This window comes from Clupea harengus, chromosome 24 (assembly GCF_900700415.2).
Source record: "Clupea harengus chromosome 24, Ch_v2.0.2, whole genome shotgun sequence".
Taxonomy (NCBI): domain Eukaryota; kingdom Metazoa; phylum Chordata; class Actinopteri; order Clupeiformes; family Clupeidae; genus Clupea; species Clupea harengus.
In genome coordinates, this window is record NC_045175.1 from 16,423,131 (window position 1) to 16,439,221 (window position 16,091).

The 16,091-nt window shown below is 39.9% G+C and overlaps 1 protein-coding gene across 1 annotated transcript; it reads left to right on the forward strand.

Annotated features, from left to right (window-relative positions):
- The first annotated feature begins 5,730 nt into the window (after positions 1-5,730).
- LOC116219003 (NACHT, LRR and PYD domains-containing protein 14-like) lies at positions 5,731-16,091 on the forward strand. The gene is made up of 13 exons (XM_031561816.2): positions 5,731-5,910; positions 7,088-7,156; positions 7,331-7,429; positions 7,711-7,752; positions 8,400-8,692; positions 9,248-9,349; positions 9,825-9,927; positions 11,233-11,379; positions 11,508-13,314; positions 13,472-13,645; positions 14,496-14,660; positions 14,781-14,827; positions 15,094-16,091. Exons 4-13 carry the CDS (start codon positions 7,737-7,739, stop codon positions 15,639-15,641), a joined length of 3,402 nt encoding a protein of 1,133 aa, XP_031417676.1. The 5' UTR covers positions 5,731-5,910; positions 7,088-7,156; positions 7,331-7,429; positions 7,711-7,736; the 3' UTR covers positions 15,642-16,091.

The following is a 16,091-nucleotide window of genomic DNA, read 5'->3' on the forward strand; positions in this document are numbered from 1 at the left end:
CTGCGGTGTTCTTGATTCAGTGTCCATGGTCAAATTGGTCCAAATAGAAAATAACTTCTAGGGGGCAGGGTGTGGGCTTACTCAGCACCCAAACCTCTACTTACAAGAAGGCTAACATTACCTTAGTTACTCAAAAGTAAACTGCGATGAATTGTTTAATGATATACACTATTACAGCACAGACACAAGGACATCAAGTTTACCTGCATATCCCTGTGGAGGAATATGTACATTTTTGTTCTTGTTGTCAATATGCCTTTAAAGCTCTGTGAGTTTTTGTCCTAGACCTAGCGTCATAAAAAGAACGCCCCCCTTTAATCTTCTACATATATGCCACTTGTGCATGAATGTTTTTAGGATAATATACAAAAACATCAAGGCATATCAGGCTTCCTAAAAAAAATCTAACAGGCATTTGTACCCAGGGAGTTAAGGAGAATATTGTAACAGAGAGGAGGGCAGAGCCATTTGATCAGACACATTCGTACAATTAGTTGCAATTATGAATTACAGTGACACATACTAAGGGAAATCAAATTATACTGGTGTGGACGTGAACCATGAGAGCTGGCTGCAAAGTAAGACAAATGTTTGCTTTCATTGACAGACAAGACATTTGTATATCAACGCTGGAAAGATGCAACTCTTCCAACATTGTTTGTTGAACAAACACGTAAAGAACACAAAGTCATTATTTTCACCAATGCTGCGTACAATGATAACTTGTAATACATGTTCACACGACACCTGATTTCTCAGTATCCCCAAACGTCGTACTTTCGTCAACCTTTTATTTGTATTGATGTAGGCTTACAGACGGCACAGTTTATTTGCTTATTGATAATACGCCCTGTGTTCACACAACCTGGTCTCACAAGCAATACAATCGATCAAGCAATCAATAAAATCATAGCCTAAATAAAACTAAGCACTCTGTGCATTATCAAGCATTAAAAGTCTATATTACGCATCATGGCCGCTATTCAGCCGAAACGATCTGACTAACAAGATTATGATTAGTCTTCTTATAACACTAACAGGAAATGTTGAGAACACGAACTACGGACATTTTATGTAGATATAATACATTGACAACAGCATCCCCACCACAAAAAAAAAGGTCAACCATCGTTTCCATTACCATCGCATCATAATGGAGGTTACCCTGTGTGTACCCGGTGTGAACACCTAATAAACCTATTCCACCTTCTCACCCATCACCCCTCGTCGTACTTTCCAGCTGGGATTACATGGGGGTGTTTGAACAAAGTTTTCCGCAGAGTCCCACATCATCTGCAAGGAGTTACAGGAGTCCCTGGTCCCTGGAGACTGTACCAGACATTTCCACTCATCCAGCAGAATCTGAACCTAAAGGCGTTAACATTTTTTTGCCAGTCACCATGGCATGTAGGTTCTATGCAAACTTTTCACAACTGTATACACCAGCAGCACAAATATTATAAAAAAGACCTATGTAGTTAAAGTTGTTTACCCTAATTACGTATAATTAACCTACCTTTGGCAAAGAGCTTAAGCCGGAAGATTGAGACTACTGGTGTGAAGTCGTGAAGACTGTTGAGATCAGAGCCCAGTGCAAAGGCTCAGAAAAAATGATAACAATTGAACTGACATCGCTGCTTATAAAGCGTATCCTGTTGTTGCTTGTCACATTGCCGCATTTCTTGTAAGGGTGTAGTTTCTAGATAAGAGTTAGATAATCGAACTGACATCTCTGTCTATGAAGATGAGCAGTTAACAGGAAAAGGATTGACACAACATTCCACTGGAATTTCCATAGACGCTGTGTTCCGACTGCCTAGGCAGCTAGTTGAAAAGGCAAGTGTGTTCATGTGTCACATGACCATTAGGATTTATTTGAAGATAACAAAACCTCTAGTTGCCTATAACGTATAACATACTATTTCTTTAACGTGACTACTGAAAAGGCATACTTGCATACTATTTCTTTATCATGACTAATTTGTTTTATGATCATAAACTTCACAACTAACAACATTCTAAGCGCATACAAAATAATCCAGTTTGACAATCTAAAGATATTGACACATTAATACAGGAGGAGAAAATAGGCTTAACTCCATGAGGACAAATGCCGTAAACTTTCACCAGAATTGTTGACTGTACCCTTAACACATTGTTTGTCTGGTTAGTCTGTCGTAATTAACTAAATTACCTCTGTTCTGATTGCCAAATCACTTTAAAGAAAAAAAGGACGACCTTACCCCAATACTGGCTGGTGTTATTGAGTTATATTATGTGTGTCTGTGTGCTTGTGTGCCTGTGTGTCTATGTGTCTATGTGTCTATGTGTCTATGTGTCTGTGTGCATGCTCACCACAACATTAGTAGCCATTCAATAAAAAAAACGCCCTGCTGCTGCTGGTGTCATAGAAACAGGTAGCGGGAAGGGAGGGAACAGGTGGAGGGAAGTTTCATTTCATGAAACTAGTCATGTGACTAGTGTTGAAACATACTCAAGAGACTTGTGCAGGGGCGGACTGGGGGGAAAAAGTGGCCCGGGAGTTACTGTCAGACCGGCCCACTCAATACACGCTGCGCGGCCCACTCAGTACACGGCGCGCTGCCCACTCAATACACTGCGCATTGCCCATTCAATGCATTGCACGTATAGACCAGTCAGTGGCCTACTTGGAAAAATACCCATACACTTAACATTATTTTGGATGATTACAAAGAAATTACATCATATATGTTTTTTTTTAATAACATTTGGATCCACCAATTTGCCTGGGTGGACACATGGAATAAAATGATACTGGCTATTGTAACACTCCAAGGTAGGTATAGGTTGCTAGATGAATAGGCTTAACTCTGGGCTAGTATCAGATGGTTATACGTATAACTACAAAACATTAAGGAATGAATATCCACACAATAAAGAAACTGGAATCAGCGGGTAGAATTAGTATGAACTATATTGTAGAAATGAACAGAATAGAACATACGATGGGGTGTGAACATCAGTGGTATCAGTAGTATTGCATGCTGTGTGTGTGATTGTGTGTGTGTGTAGGGGTGTTGAAGGTGCATAACAAAACAATAAGTTAAGTAACAGAACCTAAACCAACTCTGCTGGCCCGGGCGCATTATAGTCACATGATAATAAAAAACAATATCATTATGCTCATGTGTTAGTATGACCTCACTATCTAATCTAGATAACATATTAACATTGTTTATGTTAGTGTTGTGTGTAACACAGTGATTTTAGCATAACAAGCTAGCTGGTTAGAAATTATAAGATTGCCCTCTTTACAACTTCCACCATGGATAGCTTGCTCATCGATTGTAAACAAGTGACAACGGCTAACGTGTTAAAGTAGATCATCTCGATGATGACAATAGCGCCAGCTTGCTTATTTTACCAGATCATAACGGTCTCAATTTTGGACATTTATCTACCTAACGTTAGCTAGGCTAGTTGGTAGTGAAAGTTACCTCATCTGTGAAAAGCAAGCTAACATTGGCCAAGTCAACGTCACAATTTACCTTGTATCACTGTCACTGTCACGCGAAATAACAGTCATAAATGCAATTCCTCAAAACTACCAGATGCCCCACGGGCCGCTCCGTGTTAAGAAGGGCTGACGGCACACGTCACTACGGTTGCGTGCCCTGGCGGGTCGTATATGCAAATCCAGGTGCGTTTAATTTAAGAATCCTCATCCTCAATCCGCACAGCTGAGAAAACACTTCGGCTGTGTAAGAACCCATTTTCAGGTGTTCATTAATAAGGTGGAGATCGTTTCTTACGTTGAATTTCTGAAGTCCGTAGGAACACATTTCAGAAGACACTTCAGAACATTTTCGAAAAATAGGCACCATGAGTGTGAATACAGATCGCGATGAGGAGTATAAAAATCAGTCAGTGATTTTCAAGATATAGTCAATATAGGAACTTATAGGCCTACGTGTTCTGAGAAGTATGGAAAATAGTTGTAAGTGCCGGCGGTAAAAGTGGGAGGGCCGGTTGATTATAGACGTGGGCCGGTATTTTGGACCATCCCAACCTCGTCGGCCCACCGGGGATTCCCCCGGTATCCCCGATGGCCAGTCCGCCCCTGAACTTGTGGCACTATTTCTTCCCACGGGTGCACTCAGAGACACACAGAATATTTAGTACACAGGTACATGAGGAACTAACATTTTTAAAGTCCTTATCTGACACTGTAAAGAAGGGAGTAACTGCCATTTTTAGGTAATTATCTGACACTGTAAAGAAGGGAATAACTCTCATTTGTAAAGTCCTTATCTGACACTGTTAAGAAGGGAGTAGCTGGTGCCTTAAGATGATGAAATAATAGGCTGTCAAGACCGTTGTATAGAAAGCTTTTTTTGTCACATTTTCGTGCAGGGGTCCGACTGCCTAGGCAGCTAGTTGAAAAGGCAGGTGTGTTTATGTGTCACATGACCATTAATATTAATTTGACGATAATGCCACCTCTAGCTGCCTGTAAAGTGGAAACTCTGCATACTGTAAAGAACTGACGTCCACTCAATAAGTATTTAAGTGCAAAGTTCTCTATTGAACAAACGTGGAGGTAACACAGGCGGGTAATCAAACGTATCACTTTAGCATTAACGTTATACTAACGTATCTCTTTTAACAGGATTTTAACAGGTTCTGTTTTCAAAGTTCCGTGCTCACCGAATGCTTTGTGAACTTCTTCGATGCGCTTCACAAGCCCCATCAATGTTGTTGTGTCTCTGCTCAGCAAGTTATTTGCATTTTTGCCACATACTATTTCTTTAACATCACAATCACATGCTAATGAGTACGACCGTAATGAACAGCGAAGTGACTGATTTGTGCGCTGGGGTGGAGCATTTTATCTTTCAGCACAAACACTGCCATGTCGAGTGACACCAAACCTACTAGGACCTCTCAGAAATATCTCACTTTCCTAGTGGGATGTTCCCAGTTCGACAGGCGTTCAGGTGTATGCTCCCGAACGGTTATTTTCATATTTTGAGCCTTGAGGACAGCCGTAAAGTTAACATTGTATTGCAATTACACAAAAGTAAACTGCAATGTATAGTTTTAACATCAATCACCTGCGGTAATGAGTACAACGTAAATAAACAATGAAGTGACATATTTGTGCGCAGAGCATTTATTTTATCTTTCACCACAAACGTTTGCATGTCAGGTGACGACAAACCTTCTCAGAGCTGTCAAAAACTTCCCATTTTCTTAGTGAGATGTTTCGAGTCCGACAGGAGTTCAGGTGTATTCTCGGCGGTCGGAACTTCCCCACTTCCCAGTTGTTCATGAAAGCATCATTACGGTCGAAACCCATGACACCGTTACGAGCGACGCAATATTCTAAGCCCATGCATTTCAACGGGAGCCAATCCATTGTGTCGTAGACCACCTTTTTGGGCGACGCGACCGATAAAAGTTGAAAAATGTTGAATCCTATGCAAATGAGGAGCGATTTTTCCCGCAGCGGCCAATCAGAATATTTGGTGTCGTCTCTGACAGTTTGAAAATGCTATTTCCACACGTTACAACACGCCCACTCAAAGTGATGGAAGCGTATCGCGTCGCTGTCATGGGTTTGCACTGTTATTTATGTGCGCTGACGTGGGGCAAATAGTCAGGCGTTAGTGCGCAGATGCGCGATCTACAAATCATAAACCGGGGAAGTTTATAGAGGACTTGATATGCAGATCTGTAGCACAGAACTGTCTCTTTTCCGTGTCAGTAGTTGCTTTGCGCAGGACTGAGTTTCAGGGTCTTCTGGTTTTGACTAAATCATTTGATCGCGATTCATTTGAACCAACACACTGTTTGTAGGCTTACTTACCTTCTTATATAACTTTACTGCACCATATTGTAATTCAATTTGCACCACTCAAAACGAAGGTAGGCTATGTTTCCCCTTGCATTGTCTTCTGCAGGCAGACTACATTTTATAGTAATGCTAAGGTTAGTTATCCTAATGTTAACTGTATTTGAATAGCGCAGCCATATCGTAATGTTGTGTTGAGTGGTGTAGTTGTTTTGTTTGTTCTTTTCTTTTTGGCTATGAATAGAATTTGGCTTGTGTAGAATTCACTTGAATTGTAGGCTACCTGCTTTCATGCCTGTGACCAGCTATGAGGTCACTGAGTTCCGGACCTCTACTATCTTTAGAAACTTAGTAACAACTGAATGGACAATACACCGATTGAGAATTTGTCATCAAAGTGTCTGCATGTAGGCTTCACATTTTTGTTGTTGTCTTTTAGTGTCTGATGGTTGTGAGAGTTGTTGTTGCATAGCTCCTCACCCCAATACTTCCTGGCAGGAACTTTTGGCGGCATTTCATCAAAACATTTTGGCGGCATTTAGGCAGCAGATGGATTGCTCGTAATATGGCAGCATTAAGTAATGGATATGGACATGGATCTGGCTTGTAGGCTTCCTACAGGTTACAGTGTGAAACATGTTAAATACCGTAGACTATTTTCCTGCCTATTAACCGCACTGTATATAAACTGCAACTACTAAAATGGTTCCAAAAGTCAGATGGCTAAGGGTTCATATGATTTTGCGAAAACTATGGCAAATAAAATAATAAAATACGTGTGGTTTCAAATGTGTTGCTCACTATGCGATGTTATGTAACTGTACACAGTCTCGCAGTGGACTTTAACCCTCGGAACCTGGAGGTGGGGGTGTTAATAATTAAACTGACTGAGATTATAGGTATTACGTTTACAGGTATTACGTTCAATTTACAGTTAAAGTTTTATTTAGTCTTATAATAATAATAATAATATAATATATAAATATAATAATAATCTCTAGTATTTAGTTATTTGATTTGCTTCTAATGGGTTCACCTAGGCTGGATAGCATGATACTCAATGTGACTAGCAGTATAACAATATGTCAAACACATGATGATATGTGTTCGAAATATTCTGCCCTTTTCTACACACAACCCATTAATACAAGTATCTAGAATAAAATACAGAAGGTAACCAAGTTTAAGGTCAAAATCTCCTCACTGTTGATTCAAGCTTTGTTTTGGCTGAGAGTTGTCTGTTTTCTTCAGGTCTGCAACAGCGAGGCAGCCCCTGGACCACTAACCTCAAAGGATATGTTGAGCTGCCAACAGTTGTTGGTAGGGGATATTTATTAATTTATTTGTGGTTTCAAATATGTTTTATTTATGTATTACACATAATAGACATTTTCAATAGAACTATGTTTTTATTATACTGGCATTGTGCACCTACAGTTCTCCATGGCATCGGCCAGTGATAAGAGCTTTTTATTTATTTTTTATTTCCCACAGTGTATGAAGCGACCCTGAATGTCATCTTCCTCCAAAACACTCACAGTTAATTCTACACGCGAACCATCAAGTTCTTTACTACACAACTTTCCAGTACATGTAAGGTTATGTTCAGGGTACTATGTGTTTAATCAGGCGTTACATTGGGGGGGGGGGGGGGGGGGTCTAGGTGGTTTCATCTATAAAAGCCTACACACAGATTTTACTTTTAAATATAATTGAAACAATTGTATAGTTGTTAAAAAGTATGCCTATGATTGCATTTATGTATAACACATAACACACATTTTTAATAGAATTATGTTTTTATTATTATTTATTCAAAATAAATGTATTTTATTATGTATTTCTATTCATTCATTTTTACTGGTCTGAACTAGGATTGATATCTCAGCCAGCACACCCCATGGCGACCTCGAAGGGTATGTTTGGTTTGTGTGAACGCATCAGCCTTGTTTTGTTTGAACATTTTCCTTGAGCTACCAGCTTCACAGGCACAAGTGTGTCCGATTTTATATTAGATGGACTCTACCATTAAGTATATTGGAAATGGAATTTGCGACTCTGGCCCAAAAAAAGCCCAAAGAGCTGTCTTCCACAGAAACCACTTTTCTAAGCTGCCTGTAAACAGCTCGTTTGAACTCCAGCCGTTTTCCCTTGTTACAAGATAACACAATCTAATAACACAATCCTCACTCTCTGCCTAGCAGGGTGGTTAAAGACACAGGAGAGTTTCAGACTGAGGGTGAGATGTACAGTCTGAGAAAAATAATGTGTTTTTGGAACGTAAAGTTGTAGTAGGCCCCCGAAATAAAATGAGTCCCCTTTGAAATCTAAATCTATGCTACTTCCTGTCTCAGTTTACATTGTTATGTTGGAATGGAAGAGTGAAATGGCTCAAGATAGATTATGACACTGTTATCTACACACAATAAATCACTTTCTGCCACAAATCTTTGCATACAAACTGTTATTTAAAAAAATGAATAGTGTTTTTGAGAATCAACGCAGTGTCACAAAACATAATATTGCAATACTCAAGTGTATCAATGTTTTGTTACGCCCCTAGACAGAACATTTAAAGAAAAACTGATCGATGAAGTGCGCCGCCATATGCATCTACTTTATCCGGGAGACTACAGGACATTCAAAGTGACATGGAGCTCTTGGATAGTGATTGCTACGAAGCTCGGCAAAGACGAAAATATTTGCTCCAAAGTTTGGAAGAATTTAAGAGTACAATATAACAGAGCAAATAAGACAGGGACCATCATCTCACCCAACAGCATCCTTGCGAAGATGGAGTCCCTTTTCCAACATGCAAAACAGTCAACATCGAGGTCGATGGACCCTAGAGGGAAGGTGAGTTAATGACATTATTGCACACATACACATGCACATACACACATATACACACACATATGCACACGCGCACACACACATACATATACACACGCGCACACACACACATACACATGATTACTGTATGTACGATGCATAGTTTTATATGGGTCATACTGCTGCATGAGTTTCTCTTCCAGGTTTTGTTATTTATTTTATAGTCAACGGTATGTTGCGTTTAAGAATTTATTGACTGATTTTATATGACTGAAATACATTTCCACATTCCTTTGCACATTTTTGATTGCTCAAAAAAGTTATTTTGCAATTGCATATGAATAATCATGAATCATAATTTTTTTTTCATTAAATTGATTTATATCAATATATCTAACACATATTAATGCGTATGATACGTATATGGTTATGTGTTGGATATATGGATATAAATCTATTTAATGAAAGGGTTGTGTTCTCCCTCCCTCTCCATGCGTGTGTTGTAAAACCAGTGAATATATACACATAAGTGAAGTTAAGTGTGTTTGCATTTAAAACATTTTTTTTTACGTTTTTAAGAAACTCGGCCAAATGAAGAAAAAGGAGCCAAGTGCACAGCCTATTGACAAGAGTGCCCACTACGGAAGAAAATCTGTCTCTAAATATAGCAGAGATGAAAAGGTGACATTTAAATATTTGTTTATGCATTTAGTTTTGCATTGTCTCTGCAATTACATGTCTTTTACCTGTCATTTGGTGTAAGTCAAAGTCAACAGGGTTAAACCTCTAATGCTCAGAAGCGCCCCTAGCCGGCTCGTTGACTTTAATCAGCTGATACCATTTTAAAGTAGCAACGTGTTACGAAGTGGTGGTGATGGGCTGAACTCAAACGCACAACTCGGAACTCAGCAGTAGAGTGAAGAATAAATGTTTACTTAGCTCGGTTTGGTACACAGTTGGTTAGTCCAAAAGCAAGCAAACTGCCTCCATCGGCAACATGGGTGACTCTGCAATGGGGTAACATTGACTTGGTGATGTGTACTAGCATCATTCACCTGCAGTTCCAGGCACCAGCCAGCAATAAGAGCAGGGTGGTTTTTGTTGTTGTTGTTGTTTTAACCTCTCTAATATTTTCATGTTTTTACATTTCCCACAGTGTATTAAGCAACCCAGAATGTCATCTTCCTCCAACACACTCACAGAAAATTATGAACACACACAAACCAGCAGGTCCGTTTCTGCAAAATATTCGGGTACAGGTAAGGTTATGTCCAGGGTACTACAGTGCCCTGCATAAGTATTCACCCCTTGGATGTTTTACCCTTTTATTGCTTTTATAAATCAATCATGGTCAATATAAGTTGACAAAAAAGCCCTCTTTAATGTCAAATGAAAACAGATTTCTACACAGTAATGTCAATTAAATAAAAATGTGTAATGTAAAATAAGTGATTGCATATGCACCCCCTTTAAAGTGACTGACCTAATTCAACAGAGGTCCAGCCAATTGGTGGTAGTAGTCTAAAAAGGTATTTCAAACTTGATCTAAATGACTTAACATAAACAAAACATTATCGTATATTTGCCTCATTGTTCTTCTTGGACGCGTCTATGTATACAGCACTGTTTAGAATCCATTTGGCCCACTTTTGAGGATGTTCGGGTGTTTTCCTCTTGATCGGTAACGTTGAATCTAACCACGGGAGCCGCCATTTTGCCATTCTGTTGACAAAAAGCAGCTACCTCATTGGTGTAGAACGATCACGAGTCGAACCGTGCCACCACTCGCGACCAAGATCCTATTACGCTGTGAAGAAACGAGTTCTGCATTAAACAAAGACGCATCGAGAATCGACTGGAATTTCAGCGACAAACTTTTTTTTGGTGGCTTAGCACGACTCATTCTTTTTTATGAAGTAAAGATTGTGTAGATGCACGACTGTGGAGCGGGAATCATTTTCTAAAAGACTTTTCGTGGTTCACCTTTCGTGTCCACCTATACAGACTCAGTGCTGTGATTGCAGCCAAATGTGCATCTACTTAATACTGACTTGAAGAGGGTGAATACTTACTGCATCTTGATCTTGATTGTATTGCACAGATAACAGACGTTTGCAATACAGAGAAAGGGCCAGGCCAAGTCATTTCGACTGACTAATATTTGTAGTTGTCTGAAAATATGATTACAAAAAAAAAAAAAATAAACAGTATTCTATAGTAATGCAACTAAATTCAGATGGTTGATTGGACCTAACAAACTCCTACTGCTTGTTTTACCTTAAATGTTAATGTTAATACATTCAATTTAATTCAATTCTAGTGAATTTTTATATAGCGACAAACCGATCGAATTGTCTCAAGAGCCCAGGACCTGAACCTCCTTAGAGCAAGCACAATGGCGACATGGGACATGGGACAAGCCGTATAGTAGTCGATTATTCCTTGATGGTACATCCGTGAACGGACTACTATCCTAAGGAATACGCATTATTAGTCAGAACGCACAGGAACAGTGCCCACTATGCTTTGTATTTGTTCTAATTTTATGTGTTTCACCCTTGCAGGAAAGAATCAACCTGGACATGTCTTTTCAAACTCAAGGAATGAATTAAGAGCTGACAATGGGGGTCTTCTCAATGCACCACAATTAAAAAAATGCAACATTATTGGGTCTGTGACGTTCAATAATGAGATGGGCAACAGAAAAGAGGGTAGAGAAATGCTTTCATGTCTTATGCTCATCGTCATATTTTGAAGTTGTAAGAAGCACCATGTGCTTTAGAGTGAATAATATACTCATTTGTGTGTGTGTTTTTATTTTTTTTAAATTCTGTTACAGATGCAAATGTGGATTCTGCAGGTGTCTTTGAGAGAATTTCGGAAGACGTGAGGGCGAGACTGAAGAGACAAGTAGGATATATCGTGGAGGGTAATGAAACTAGAGTAGAGAAGAAACCCTTAAACCAAATCTACACAAAAGTCTACATCACAGAGGCAGAGGCAAGTGTTGTTAATGAGCATGAAATATGCCAGATAGATTCAGCTGCCAAGGTTCAACCAGATGGTAAGGAAATTGAGTGCAACAATATCTTCAAACAAGATGAAGCCATCAGGACTGTGCTGACCAAAGGAAACGCTGGTATAGGGAAAACAGTTAGTGTGCATAAGTTTATCCTTGACTGGGTGGAGGGCAAAGCCAATCACATCATAAAGCTCATATTGCTCTTACCCTTTCGGGAGCTCAGTTTACGGAAAGGAGAATATAGTTTTCACACACTTCTCATCGAGCTCTACCCAGAACTTGCTGAGCTTAAGGATCCAAAGATCTATAACAGCAATGAAATTGTCTTTATCCTCGATGGCCTGGATGAAAGCACATTTCAGTTGAACTTTTCCAAGAAGCTAGTAGCAGACATGAACACGCACACCACAGTGGACGTCCTGATCACAAGCCTCATTAAAGGGAAACTGATGGACTCTGCTCTCCTTTGGATAACCTCACGACCAGCAGCTGTCACCCGGGCCCTGTCTAAGCACATCGACCAAATTACTGAAGTCCGAGGTTTCAATGACCCACAGAAGGAGGAATATTTCCGCAAGAGGATCAGCAAACCTGACCTTGCCAACAACCTCATCTCGCACATCAAGTCATCTCGGGTCCTCTATATCATGTGCCATATCCCTCTGTTTTGCTGGATCGCGGCAACAGTTTTTCAGAACATGCTTAGTCGGGGTGACTACAAGGAAATTCCCAAAACCCTTACCAGTATGTATTGCCACTTTTTGCTAATTCAGACTGACATAGCACACCAGAAGAACGAGGACGCAAATGAAATGAGCAGGCAGAAACTTCTTGAGTGTAACAGAGAAGTCATTATGAAAGTTGCTCAGCTGGCTTTTAAACAGCTGCTCAAGGCCAGACTTATTTTTTCTGAAGAGGACCTTAAGGAATGTGGAATTGACGCAAATGATTCCCTTGTCTCTGGGATGTGCACAGAGATCTTGAAGTTAGAACCTTCCTGTTATGTGAACACCTTCCATGAGAAGACCTACTGCTTTGTGCATCTGAGCATCCAGGAGTTTCTTGCTGCTTTCTATGCATTTCACTGCTATAAAAGCAAGAATCTGTTCCCCATCATGACCTTTCTGGCTCAGAAGAGAAAAGCTGCGCCTGAGCATCTCGGACTGGAGGACTTGCTGAAAATTGCAGTCAACAAAGCACTGGACAGTAAAAATGGACACTTAGACCTGTTTGTCCGCTTTCTTCATGGCATCTCACTGGACACCAATCAAAGAATTTTAGGTGGTCTGCTGCCCAATGTAGAGTCAGATTCAGAGACTATGAGAAAAATAATCGGCAACCTGAAAAAAATGCAGCGGAAGGATATCTCAGCAGAACGTTGCATGAACCTCTTCCACTGCCTCAGTGAAATGAACGACTGCTCGGTCCATGAGGAAGTCCAAGGATTTTTGAATTCAGAGAAAGGCTCTGTCAAAGTGTTGTCACTAGCACACTGCTCTGCACTGGCCTACATGCTTCAGTTCTCTGATGAGGTGCAGGAAGAGTTTGACCTGAGGAAGTACAACACATCTGACGAGGGACGCAAGAGGCTGGTTCCAGCAGTGAAAAGCTGCAGTAAGGCTATGTGAGTGGTTTCAGTAAATTAAAATGTTTCTACCGAGTCCAAAAAAGCCATTAAATCAGAACTGGATATTTCTTTACTTCCTTTCTTTAAAAACTAATTTTCTAAACAACAAGCATATTCATGTGAAATGTCATTTTTTTTTTTTTTTTTTTAACAGTCTTGTTGGCTGTAAACTCTCAGAGAACTCCTGTGACATTGTGGCCTCAGCATTACAGTCTGAAAACTCAGCATTGAGAGAGTTGGACCTAAGTGACAACGATCTTCAGGATTCAGGGGTGAACATTCTCTGTGCTGGACTGAAGAGTAGGAACTGCAAACTGGAGAAACTGAGGTAAGTGTTGAGCAACATTTCCTTTATTATAAAATATTGCATACATACTACACCCTACTTCATACTTTGAAATAAATGTGTTCAAAGCACATAGAGTTGCATAGTTAACTTCAGTCATTTTGAATGCTAGTAACAAGCGATGTCCGAATGCTAGGCTAGGGGATGTATAGATTGTAGCACAACAACCTACCATGCAGGTAGCAAGTTTCTGTCATATTAACAGTAAGAGCTCATGTTGTCTTGTCATTGAGAATGAGGGCTACCTTCAATGAATTCCCGAGAATTGAATAAAAGTTGAATGAATGAAATTAATGAATACATGTTATATACTCAGTTCAGAGCTATCTCACAGCCTGGACAGCTGACTGACTAGGGATTTGACACCAGTCAAGTGAAATAAACCAATACTGCAATAAACAGGTAGCCTAGGCCTATTAACAGCTAACATATGGGCACCTTCCAACAGCTCTAGACGTATCTTGTTATTATACAAAATACATAAACGGAGAACTGTTGAGAAATTAGCTTGAGAAACTTAAAGTAATGCTTTACCCAACACATTCAATATAATAACTCACTTTGTTCAAACCATGTTAAAAAAAGCCTTTCTTGTCTATTTTTACATAACATTACTTTTGACCACACCATACCACTCTGATGCACAGTAATTTGTAAAAAATAATCTCCACCACTCATACATTGTTACTTGTACATTTCCCGATCGCTGCTGGTTGTCTGTACGTCCCTTTGGATTAAAGCATCTGCTAAATACCAGTCCTCTCCTCTCACACACTCTCACTCATGTTCTATGTATCTTTCTTCCTCTCCCTCCTTTCCTCTATCTGCCTAGATTATCTTGCTGTGGCGTCACAAGGGCTGGCTGTGAGGCACTGACCTCTGCTCTTCGTTCCAACCCTTCTTACCTGAGAGAACTCGACCTGAGTCGTAACTACCCAGGGGTCGAGGGAAAGGCCAAACTCTCTAAAATACAGAAGAAACTACGGTGTACAATAAGGCAAGCCAATCTGTTTGGGCTAGTAGGCTCTTTGCCTGGTAACCAGAGTTATATGAGTGCAAAACATCTGAAGGATTTTATTTTTACATTTAACCTGTATTTTCTGTTTTTCTCTTATAGTTTTGATGACGAGGCAGAGTACTGGTTGAAGTCTGGATTACGGGAATGTGAGTGACTTTACAATTCATGTTTCTTTTCTTGACACAGTGAATAATAAACATTTGATGGTCTTTGGGCAACATCCATTATTATGACATGGTATGTATCATTATTCCATGTAAACACCGGGCAGCCAATCACAATTGACTGTTTGCATATTTTCTGTGAAATCTTTTCTGTGGCCGCTAATCTTAACTTTAGCAAGATATACTAACCTCAGGTTAACCCGAATAAACAACTGACAATTACTTTCAACTGACAATTACTTTCTCAGATGCCTGCGAAATCACTTTAAACCCAAACACAGTCCACAGAAAGCTATCGTGGAAGAACCAAAAAGTCAACGTGCACGAGTCAGATCAGGAACGCCCTGATTGCCCAGAGCGATTCAAGCACTGTCAGCAGTTCCTCTGCAGTGAGGGACTGACTGGAAAGGCTTACTGGGAAATCGACTGGAATGGACGGACCTCGATTGGCGTTGCGGACAGGAGCATTAGCAGGGACGGACTGGACGAAAGTCGGCTCGGATGCAACAACAAGTCCTGGAGTCTTGAATGCTATGCCTCTGAGTACCTCGCCAAACACAAGAACGAGACTGAACACATCCCGGCTCCTCGCTCCAAGTCTGGGCGACTAGGAGTGTTCTTGGACTGGCAAGGCGGAACCCTATCCTTCTACAGTGTCTCCTCCGGAACCCTTTCCCACCTGCACACGTTCCATGGGAGATTTGTCGAACCCCTCTACCCAGGGTTTGAGGTTTCGAAGAGTGTTACCATATGCCAACACAAAAAACCTACCAAGAAAAAGGCTAGTGATTTGTAAGATGCTTTGTTATGCTGCAGTCACGGATGAATAACTTGGCATAAGAGGACTATTATTAATAATAATAATAATAATAATAATAATTCATTTTATTTGTAACGCACTCTTCATTCAGAAAAATCTCAGAGTGCCAAGAATCTCAGAGTGCCAAATCTTATTATTACTTACTATGGCCTTAGTATAGTCAGAATGTATTTTTGCAGGCTTTTATTTTTGTATGTATGTAGGACTGCATTTTCTATATTTTAGTAAGATCATGTACAAAAATCCTTTCATTTTACCAGCTTACCTCTATGATGATCTCAGGTATTTTTGACTATATCTGTAGTGTTTTGTAATGTTTTGGGGGATGAATTGTTTTTCTACGTTTTTTATTCCTTACATCACTTGTCAGAAATGTATATCACTGACTAAATCCAATATAAAATAAATCAAAAATGCTAAAAATAA